The sequence below is a fragment of the Mus caroli genome, chromosome 3, assembly GCF_900094665.2.
Source record: "Mus caroli chromosome 3, CAROLI_EIJ_v1.1, whole genome shotgun sequence".
Classification (NCBI taxonomy): Eukaryota; Metazoa; Chordata; class Mammalia; order Rodentia; family Muridae; genus Mus; species Mus caroli.
The window spans coordinates 100,782,196-100,793,800 of NC_034572.1; the positions used below are offsets into that span (position 1 = coordinate 100,782,196).

Genomic DNA, 11,605 nt, shown 5'->3' on the forward strand with positions numbered 1-11,605 from the left:
TCAAACAAGTCAATGGCCTTTCTATACACAAAGGATAAACAGGCTGAGAAAGAAATTAGGGAAATAACACCCTTTACAATAGTCACAAATATAAAATACCTTGGCATGACTCTAACTAAGGAAGTGAAAGATGTATGTGATAAGTACTTCAAGTCTCTGAAGAAAAAAATTAAAGAAGATCTCAGAAGATGGAGAGATCTCCCATGCTCATGGATTGGCAGGATCAACATTGTAAAAATGGCTATGTTTCCAAACCAATCTACAGGTTCAATGCAATCCCCATCAAAATTCCAACTCAATTCTTCAAAGAATTAGAAAGGGAAATCTGCAAATTCATCTGGAATAACAAAAAACCTAGGATAGCAAAAAATCTTCTCAAGGTTAAAAGAACCTCTGGTGGAATCACCATGCCTGACCTAAAGCTGTACTACAGAGCAATTGTGATAAAAACTGCATGGTACTGGAATAGCGACAGACAGGTTGATCAATGGAATAGAATTGAAGACCCAGAAATGAACCCACACACCTATGGTCACTTGATCTTTGACAAGGGAGCTAAAACCATCCAGTGTTAAAAAGACAGCATTTTCAACAAATGGTGCTGGCCCAACTGGCGATTATCATGTAGAAGAATGTGAATTGATCCATTCCTATCTCCTTGTACTAAGGTCAAATCTAAGTGGATCAAGGAACTCCACATAAAACGAGAGACACTGAAACTTAGAGAGGAGAAGGTGGGGAAAAGCCTTGAAGATATGGGTACAGGGGAAAAATCCCTGAATAGAACAGTAGTGGCTTGTGCTGTAAGATTGAGAATCGACAAATGGGACCTCATAAAATTGCAAAGCTTCTGTAAGGCAAAAGACACTGTCAATAAGACCAAAAGGCCACCAACTGATTGGGAAAGTATCTTTGACAATCCTAAATCAGATAGGGGACTAATATCCAATATATATAAGGATCTGGTTTCTTTTGTAATTGACTGCTGTATGTGCTAGCCTACTGTGGTAACATGAAATAAAACAATACAAGAACGAGGAGAGGAGATTTTGTTGGTCTTTCCTATTTTGTTGGCCCATCCAGATTCTACTGTTGACTTTGATGCTGATCCTAAAAATATTGTGGGTTTATTCTAATAAAAGTATCATGAGAGCTTTCTTCAGAAGACATCAAAATTATTTTATAAGTTTTATACTAAGTAGTTGTAGAAATGAGAATCATGAAAGTAAGTGTCTTACTCTGCCAAACAGGGATTCAAGTAGTTCTGTGGTGTGACCGTAAAACAATTCTTTAAAAGCTATAGGTTTTTTTTGTTGTTGTTGTTGTTCTTTTTTTTTTTTTTTTTTTTTTTTTTTTTTTTTTTTTTTTTTTTTTTTTTTTGCATTCAACATTAATGTTAAAAAGACAGTTTGTGTTTCTGGGTAGGGACTGACCTTTGTCAACACTTCACAGACAGGTTATTCTCGTGGTTACTCATTACTTGTTGTTTTTTCAAATTCTCTCTTCCCAGGCATTGCTACCATATATGTTCGTTACAAGCAAGTTCAGGCACTGAACCCTGAAGAGAACCTCATCATCAAATTAAACAAGGCTGGCCTTGTACTTGGGATACTGAGTTGTTTAGGACTTTCCCTTGTGGCAAATTTCCAGGTTTGTTTTTTAACCCAGTGAGGGTATCTGTCTAAGTAATTAGAAAGCTGGCGTCCCCAGTCACATGCTGACCCTGTCTCTGCAGCCTGCAGAACTCAGCTGTATCATCTGAGCCATATAGAAACAGCTGCTTTCACTATGAGAAAAATTCATATTTGGTGATCTAAATAAACATAAATCATAAGAACTATTTCTCAGGTACTCAGAACAGGTACTTACAGACTTCATTATATACTTAATTGGAGGTTACGTCAAGATCAGACGGAACTGATATACAGAATAAGTAATAGATTGTAGATCTAAACTTTGTTTGTGATATGCCTGATGAATCATAATTATTTATGTTGTGTTCTTGTTTGTAATAAGGGATTCCTGTACCTGTGGTAGGATGGGAGGATCTGCTCCTTTTCCAGCTCTTTCTTTAAAAACCATGAAGGCCGGCCACCATCTATCTCTATCATGCTTTAGGGCACAACTGTCTTCTTGATCCTGCTGGCTAACACAGCAAAAAAGATACAAAAATCACACCTCTTTCTTAAAATTGTAACCTATTTGAAAATTATTATTAAGTAGCATTTATTAAAGAATGGTTAGAAAAACTTTCTTGAAGACAGTCTTTATAGCTAAAGGGATGCCTGCTACAGGATTATTTTAGTAAGAAAGAGAAATTGTTCTCAACTTTGAAAAAGTAGGGAAAAAAGATTATCTATAGCCAAAAAACAGAGTGGGGCTCAGTGGATGAAAAACTCCTAATAGAAAACAGGACAGATATGAAGTTATACTGGCTGTTATCTAAGATATTTAGGTTGGTTTAGGCAGGATTCTTTCTGAAGTTAGACAATGTGGAGATGAACCTTGAACCCCAGAAATCAGGCCCCATTGGCAAGAGCTCAGAGAAACCTAAGTAGAGTTTGGTCAAGGAGAATGCCTTGCTCACCCAGCAGTGAATTATCATTGAACAAATTTTTATTTGCTAGAAGTGTGCAATGGGAGTTGTCAGGATGGCTGAAAGAAAAAAAAAAAAAAGGTAGTTTTGCTGGGCACTCATGTCAAGAAACTCCATGACCTTTTGCCATGGAGAAAGAACAAAAATTGTGCAAGGCACCTAATTAGCTGTGATTATTATAAATTGAACTCTGCTTTCTCTGGTCAGTTTCTATAGTTCAGTATTAAAAATGTTACAGATAATTTTAGGGGCTAGATAAAGATTCTTTGCTATATTGCATACTACTTAGTGCATGCAAGCTCTCATTTATTTAGGAATTTTTGAGAGACATTGAAGGTGCTAAAAAGGTTGGAAAATAACTCTTAATATGGTCCTTATTTTCAAGGGAAAGCCAAATAGTTATAATTATATGTTATTTGAAACTTTAATTTAATGTACACTGAATACCTTTGTACAGTGGGTATGTAATAGTCAACAAAATGAGTAATGGGAAATAAGGGTCCTCAGTGCCACTTAGAAAAACGTTTCCCATGTGGGAGAGTTATCCTGCAGGAGGTTTGGAAGGGTTAGTAAGTAGGGAGATATGGGTTGCCTTTCTAGGGTTGCCATTTGAAGATATCAGTAATTGGATAGCTTCAAGAAGAAACAATCTTTCAAAGGCAAAAGTATTCTCTTCCATGCTCGCCTACACTGCTGGCTGGTCCAGACCTTTTGTAAATCATCCTAAGGGTCCTTAGTAACCTTAAGCTTTTTTCCTAGTATCTAAAATTATGAAACAAGATATAATAATAAGCTGCAGATTTGTTTTAATATCTAGTTTATTTGTAAAAAAAATAAAACTGATAGCTACACATGTATATTGTTAACTTTTTAAATTGAAAATAGTTTTCTGATGACACTTTCCCCTCCCTCATCTCTTCCTAGGTCTTCCCCACTCCTCCACCCTTCCAGCTATCTAACTCTACACCTTCTTTCTCTCTTTAGAAAACAAACAGGCCAATAATAATTTTTTAAAAACTAAAAAAGAACAAAGGAACCAAAATAAAACCACCAACAAACAGAAAGAACAAACAAAAAGTAGGAAAAACACAAAACATATATACACACAAATTAAACACAGAAAAACCATTTAAACACAAATTTGGGAACAAAAGGTTAAAAATGCCCAAACAAAGCATTATGGGACAAAAAAAAAAAAATCACCAAAAATACCATTGAGTATGTTTTGTGTTGCTTATCTGTTGCTGAATTAAAAAAAGGTCTGTTCTTAAGTGTGCTTTGTATACTCTGAAGAAATTCCATTGTAGAAACGTTTTCCTTTGTGAGAAGTTGTTAAGTTCAGATAGCTTTTTGGTTAGGGATGGGTGCTCATGTCCACTTCCACTCTCAGTGCTGGAACCTCATCTGGCTTGGACCTGGGCAGGTCCTAGGATTTCTGCCAGTTTCTATGAGTTCATACGTGTGTCAGTTCAGTTGTGTCTAGAAAGCACTGTTTTCTTGATGTCTTCAGCTCCTCTGGTTCTTACACTCTTTTCTTCCTCTTTGACCTAACTCCCTGAACCCTGAGGGAAGGAGTTTGATGAAGTCATCCCATTTAGGACTTAGTGTTCCAAGGTTTCTTACTCTCTGCATAATAGTTTCCATCTCCTGCAGGAGGAAGCTTCTTTGATTATAACTGAGTGAGACCCTAACCTAAAATATAGCCCAATGTCATTAAAAGTCATTTTACTGCTCTGTCCCTTTGGTAGAACAATAGTATTTGGTTTTCCCCTAGGTCTATGACCTATCTAGTCCCAGGTTCTTGGCCACTCCAGCAAGGTCAGGCATGGGCTCCACCTCGTAATCAGTTAGTGGTTGGTTACTCCTACAACTTTTGAACCACTGTTGAACCAGCATATCTTGCAGGCAGATGACCATTGTAGAATGAATAGTTTGCAATTGGGTTAGTGAACTGCAGAATACACCCTCCTGTTCCATGAACACTAGTCAGTGGGGAAAAAGGCTCTAGTTAGGCAACAGCATGGCTTCTCCATGTTCAGTGAGCTTTGTAGGTGTTGTCTTCAGCAAAAGGGCCTTACCATCAGTTTGTAGAGAGCAAACAGTAGCTTTGACAAGATCCTGAGTTGCTTAGAGGTTCTCAATTAGATGTAACCTGTTCCTGGCACTGTACATTTTGCTTGATGATAACAGATGTCTTCTTGTGGCTTTCTATCCCCCTGTTACTTGATTCCGTTTAACTTATTTAATAAGTGTATATAGTTTAAGAAGCTTCTACTCCCATAGGTTTCCATAAGACCCCTCAAATAACTGTGAGTGATACCTGTCTATCCTTACCCTCCTCTTTTCCTTCCCATTTCCATTTAATTTTATAGGCCTCTATTTCAAGTCTCAATATTTTCCCTCTGCTCTTTATTTTATACTTTTACTACAAGAGTTTTGCTAAGGAACTCTATAGTGGCATTGATTGGGCTATGCCTATATTTAGTTTTATCGAATTCAAGCAACTAGCCTACCTTCTCCCCTCTCCCCATCTCCTTCTCTCCCTCTCCTCTCTCCCTCCCTCCCTCTTTCCCTCTCCTCTCTCTCTCCCTCTCCCTCTCTCCCTCTCTCCCTTCCTCTTTCCCTCTCCCTCTGTCCCCCTTTCTCCCTCTCTCCCTCCCTTTCTCCCTCTCTCCCCCTCTCTCCCTCTCTCCCTTCCTCTTTCCCTCTCCCTCTGTCCCCCTTTCTCCCTCTCTCCCTCCCTTTCTCCCTCTCTCCCCCTCTCTCCCTCTCTCCCTCCCCTCTCCCCTGTCCTCTCTCCCCTCTCCTCCCCTCTCTCCTATCCCCCTCCCCTCCCTCTTCTCTCTCTCTGAAAAGGGAAACTGGTACCTCTGAAAAATCAAAATCTCTGATTTCTGTACATTGAGAATCAACTGTTGCAGTTAACTAAGAGATAGCAAATCAACTGGGTTTGTAGATTATTCAGCTGATTCAAAATGAGAAAACTGAACCCTGCCTTTCCTTTGTTCTCTTAGTCATTATGATCCTCCTGTGCCAAGTATTCCTTTTCTACCAAAGGAAATTCAAACACCCCCAAAAAACAAAACAAACAAAAAACAGTGATTCAACCAAAATTTGGTTTTAAACATTGATTGTAGAAATTTGAGATTACAGGTTGTCTCTTTTAATCAGATGTAACATTATAATATTAGAAATGAAATGTAAGTAAATAAGGAAAACATCATAACTTATAATAATGTCTGTGGATCAATGCAACCTATTAATGATCCCTATGGCATAATTAGTACCTAGATAGCGCCATGAAGACCTTAAATTACATTTAAACTATCTTCTGGTTCCAGATCTCTGCTCGTTAACCTTCTTCCTCGTATTTATTATTACCACTATTAATATGGGATGTCCTTATTTCTGAGGTTTATTATTTATTTTTGTGTACCTTTACTAGATTATAAACTGTGAGACCTAAGTGTCTATTTCATTCATTCACATATTAATGACTTTAAAAACTGCCTGACACCTAACAGAACCCAATCAAACTGTTAAATAAATGAAACTGTATTGACACTTGTTAGTATTTTTATTGTTGGCAAATGAAGTCATCTGGTTTCACTGTAATCTTCCTGTGCTTTGGGGAAGTAATTTGTGCAATCTCCACTTAGCCCTAATGAATTATCTGGCTTGTGCTTTTAAATGATATACTGTCAATGTGTTCTTTGTTTTTCTCATTGACTGACTTTTTTCTGCTTCTCAGAAATCAACACTATTTATTGTACATGTATGTGGAGCTGTCCTTGCCTTTAGTATGGGCTCATTTTACATGTTTGTTCAGACCATTCTTTCCTACCAAATGCAGCCCAAAATTCACAGCAAACAAGTCTTCTGGGTCCGACTACTGTTGGTTATCTGGTGTGGAGTAAGTGCACTTACCAGTATCCTTTGTTGTAACGTGTTGTTTACTATTGAAAAAAAATAGAATAACAAAACAAGTGAGTGCAGTTTGGGGCAATGTAAGAACCATTTTTTTATTGTTATATACATATACACACATACACACACACACACATATTTTATCTACACTTATGTAAATGTACCATGTGCATACCTGGTGGCCACTGCTATCAGGAGAGGGTATCAGATACCATGGAATTGAACGTGGGTGCTGGGAACTAAATCTAGGTCGTCTGCAAGAGCAACATGTGCTCTTAACTGCAGAGGCACTGCTTCAGCTCCCCTAGTCTCTTTAAAGTCACCCTCGATTAAAGGACACTGTTCATAAAATTCAGACTGCAATTAAGTAACTGAGCTAGGAACAAATATACCTTTGGCATAGTCATACTTCAGAGAAAGCAAGGAAGAATTATTATGCTCACTACAGAAAATTATTCTGTGGAAATTTATGGTAGAGCAACTAATTTTTAAGTAAAGAGGAAAGGACATGATGTAAACCATTTCCTGGTTACTCTGGATAGATCTTTAATTTTAGGACTGCCCAGGACATTAATTCTTAGAAAAAAAAAAAAAAAAAAAAAAGGATTGGACCATAGTAATAAAAGCTAGCCTTTAAAGTTAGCCTTTAAAATGTTTTGTTGTTGTTGTTGCAAAGTACAAGTTTAAACCTTCAGATCTCTAAGAGTCTTCCTTGACTTTTTTTATAGTGATGACTTGCTCATCGATTTTGTACAGTAGTGATTTTGGTCCTGATGTAGTACAGAAACTACACTGGAACCGGGAGGACAAAGTAAGAGCTTGAGGTCTACAAAATATATAAGCGTGTGTGTGTGTGTGTGTATAATTATTTTAAAGGTTTATTTTCATTTTAAATGTATCATCACTGTGTGTGTCAGTGTCATGTGTACATGGATGCCTGCAAAAGCCAGAAGAGTGCATTGAATCCCTTGGAGCTATATCAACAGGTAGAAACAAACTGCCCAACATGGAAACTGGGAACTAAACCTGGTTCCTCTGGAAAAGCAGCAAACACTCTTAACTATTTAACCATCTCTTCATACCCTACATAATTAATGTTGTGAATTAGTATACAAACTCTAAAAATAGCTGTAGAGAGAATATCTTGTGTACTGTATGGATGTATCATCTGTCAATTAAAAAGCCTATGGCCTGTGGCTTAGGTAGGAAATAGAGGTGGGATATCAGGGGAGGGAAAGGATTATGAGATAGAGCCAGAAATGATATGAGAAGACAGACACATGGAACCTGAGCACAGGTAACCAGCCACATGGCAGAATGGAGGTTAAAATAAGCAGGTTATGATCAAGTCAGAGTACACCATAGCTGTATGGCGAAGGCATTTGTAAATATATTTTGAATCCTAGTCTTATTCTTTGAGCATGGGGCTAGGAGAAAGAACCAGGGCGTAACTTCAACAAATAGCCATTATGAAAGTTTATTAAGAGTATTCTTGAGCTTCCTAGTGTCATTTTATGAATTTTATTCAGATGTATGTGTGTGTGTGTGTGTGTGTGTGTGTGTGTATGTGTGTATGTATGTATGTATGTGTGTGTGTAGGTAGGTGGGAGTATTTTTTTATTTCACTCAGTGGTCTAACTGACCGTAAATTTGTGATCTTCCTTCAGCCTCCTAAGTAAGGATGACAGATGTTGGTTTATGAATCTTATGGCTGGAGCAAGGTGGTGGTGCTGTGACTTCTTGGTTGTAGAATGCAAGTTCTATTTTGTCTTGGTTATTTAGTGGAAATTATATTTGTTGTAAGTGAAACAAAGACATCTACTATGGGTCAGGAGGGACTCCTAGTAGCTACTGCAATTCTCAAGACATGTTCAAAATTCAAGGAATAATTTCAGAAGGAAGATTAGCCTATAAGAATTTGATGTTGCTAATTTAAGAACTAACATCTATTATTTGACTTGGATGTAACCCAGTGGCCTTTGTTTTTTCTCTTGGACTCCAGGGCTATGTGCTTCACCTGGTTACTACAGCAGCAGAATGGTCCATGTCATTTTCCTTTTTTGGATTTTTCCTTACTTATATTCGTGATTTTCAGGTAATAATTTTAATTCTGTTCAGTAGAACTTCCTTCATATAGAATAACAGAATATTTCATTGACAGTCTCCCTGTTCATTTTGAAAATTAGCATTTTAAAATCTGGCACCAAAGAAAGTGATATAAGAGTAACTAATTTCTGGTAAAATTGTTCCTGGGTTTGAGGAAGTTGTGTGCTGCAAGTAAGCTTCCCCCTTGATAATGGAGTTATCAATGCAAAGCATATCTGAAGAAATTCTGTAATTTATGTTTATTCACCTAGACCCAGCCCTAACACATGGCTTTACGGGGGAAAAAAAAAAAAAAAGAACTACAAAAGAAAAATAGGAAACTTAATGAGGCAAGAACATGTTTTTTCCATTTCCCTGGATGCTCAGGATGGTGCCTGTGGCAGAGACTTCCTGTTCCCCATCTGATCATTTTGTTTCTCTGACTACATAAGGGGTCCTGTGATACACAGTGAAGAGATAGTCTCTCAGAAGGGCAAAACTTCTCTATATAATTTTCTTTTCTGTTCTAGAAAATTACTTTGCGGGTGGAAGCCAATTTACATGGATTAACCCTCTATGACACTGTTCCTTGCCCTGTTACCAATGAAAGATCACCACTGCTTTCCAGAGATTTTCAGTGAATGGATATAAGTCTTCTGTGATGATTGTGATTCTCAGGGACTGAGAAAAGATGCACAAAATTTGCTTATTATACTGTGAAAATTTGAATCAATTAATCAAGGCTGACAGTGACATTAATGAAACATGATATCAGGAAAAATGTAATAAGCCATCTGGTGAGTTTTCTTAAAGGATGTTGTTAAAAAGTCCATCTAAAAACATGTCTAGACTTTTTTATATCCAGAAAATAAAACCAAAGGATAATATCATTGTAGTGTTTGCTACTTTATCAATGAAACCTGAAGTACACCGAGTAGTCTCCATACTTGGCCTTAAACGTATTATTTTAAAAGCATCTTTTGTTAGGAGTACTTTTATGAGAGACATTTTCCATGGCACACAGTAATCAGCATTGGTAACCAAATCATTTGGAATCAGGGCTTAAAACTGAAGTTTTATTAATACATTTCTTACAGTACTTAAAAATGTGGTGTTGTTGTTGTTGTTGAATCTTTTCTGTAAATAGGAGCCTGCCTGAAATAATCTGAGTTCTTTGATGGCTTAAATTTTGCCTCCCTGCACCCCCAAACAAACACAAAATCAATGGGTATTTATTTTATTCTGGCCACATGAATATTAACAGATCTATCATATATGCTTATAATAATTTCATCAAGTCTGGTCTCTGAGATTAGAATTTTTAATTACCAGTAAAAGAGAGAGACTATTTGCAAATTTGCTACCATTTTGTTCTTTATAAAATAAAGGTTACGGCTGATGACATTGCTCAGTAGTGTAAATTACTTGCTGCTAACCCTGACTATCTGAGTTCAATATGTAGGATCCACATAGTCAAAAGAAAGAAAAGTTATCCTTTGGCTTTGACCTCCATATGCAAATACACATACACAATAAGTAAATGTGATAATAGAAATAAACATTAATGTTCCTAAATAAGATTGCAAAGTCTGTAAACAAAAGGAGATATGATTAACATAAAAATTATATTATAGTTATGATCTTTGATTTTTCATTTAGAGAAATTTCTAATTAGTAGTAAGATTAGTTTTGATCATATATTTAGTCTTTTTATTGGAATATGATCCTTTTAAAACCTAAATCTGAAGAAGAGACTGAAATCCAAAATAAAATTCTGAATCTTTTTCTCTTGTCATACAAATGATTGTAAAGTTTCAATTTAGATCTCTGTGTAGATAAAGGATGGTTATACAGGATGGTTTCTAGATGCCTACTAGGATTAAAAAGAAGGAACTGGCCAGGCATTGGTGGCCCACGCCTTTAATCCCAGCACTTGGGAGGCAGAGGCAGGCAGATTTCTGAGTTCGAGGCCAGCCTGGTCTACAGAGTGAGCTCCAGGACAGCCAGGGCTATACAGAGTGACCTAAATAATACCCAGGGTCAAATTAGTTTGTAAAATAATCCTTGATGAATACTAACATAATTTATATTTTTAGAAGAAATAGGGCTGAAACCAGAAGAAAAGATGGTGAGGAAAAGTTTAAAATATATCAAAAAGGAATTTAAGGAAAACTGTTTAAATGGTGGAGATGTAGACTTCAATTATAAGTTGTTGAATCTCAAATTCTGTAACAGTATTTGAAGAAATAACTTAGATTAATAGAGAAATAGAGTATTTACCTATGGGAAGCTACAGTCAATAAGGGAGACATTTTAGTAAATATTGATTGATTGATTGATTGATATTGTTACTAGAAAAAAATTGCATATAGATCATGATTAATCCTTTAAAAAGTCATGATGTAACCACATATGGAAAATATCTTTTTCTGTAGTTTTCTCTCTACCAATAAGTTAAGTTATGAAGCATCAATGGGATTATGAGAAGTGAATAATACTAAGTAATAATTCATAGAGTGGAAATTCTTGAAAGTAAATCCCTTGCCTTGTCTGCCAAAGACAGGTATGGAATAACAGATGAAAATGTTTGTTTGTTTGTTTGTTTGTTTTTTAATTTTCAGAGTTCATTGGAGAATTCTTCCAAGTATTTAGGTTATATGTAAAACTAAACCATACATAGACACTTTAAAAAATAAAACACGCACTCAACTGTGGTCTAAAAATATTAAATGAATAATACTAGAACTCCACAATTCGTAAGTTTTTTTGTTTTTTGTTTTGTTTTGTTTTGTTGTTTTTAAAATATTTTTATTAGGTATTTTCATCATTTACATTTCCAATGCTATACCAAAAGTCCCCCATACCCTCACCTCCACTCCCCTACCCACCCACTCCCACTTTTTGGCCCTGGCGTTCCCCTGTATTGGGGCATATAAAGTTTGCAAGTCCAATGGGCCTCTCTTTCCAGTGATGGCCGAGTAGGCCATCTTTTGATAC

General features: G+C 36.5%; 1 protein-coding gene across 6 annotated transcripts in view; it reads left to right on the forward strand.

The window, feature by feature from the left end:
- The window catches only part of Dram2 (DNA damage regulated autophagy modulator 2), a 28,333-nt gene extending 17,011 nt beyond the window's left edge, over positions 1-11,322 (forward strand). For 4 of the 6 annotated variants that reach the window (XM_021158270.2, XM_021158271.2, XM_029475332.1 and 1 more), the window contains 5 exons: positions 1,511-1,650; positions 6,348-6,525; positions 7,252-7,334; positions 8,526-8,618; positions 9,139-11,322. In XM_021158270.2, the coding sequence (XP_021013929.1) occupies positions 1,511-1,650; positions 6,348-6,525; positions 7,252-7,334; positions 8,526-8,618; positions 9,139-9,249 (605 nt within the window). In that variant the 3' untranslated portion in view covers positions 9,250-11,322. The remainder of the gene's footprint in view (positions 1-1,510; positions 1,651-6,347; positions 6,526-7,251; positions 7,335-8,525; positions 8,619-9,138) is intronic. The other 2 variants (XM_021158273.2, XM_021158274.2) reach the window with 2 other exon arrangements.
- Positions 11,323-11,605: the final 283 nt, after the last annotated feature.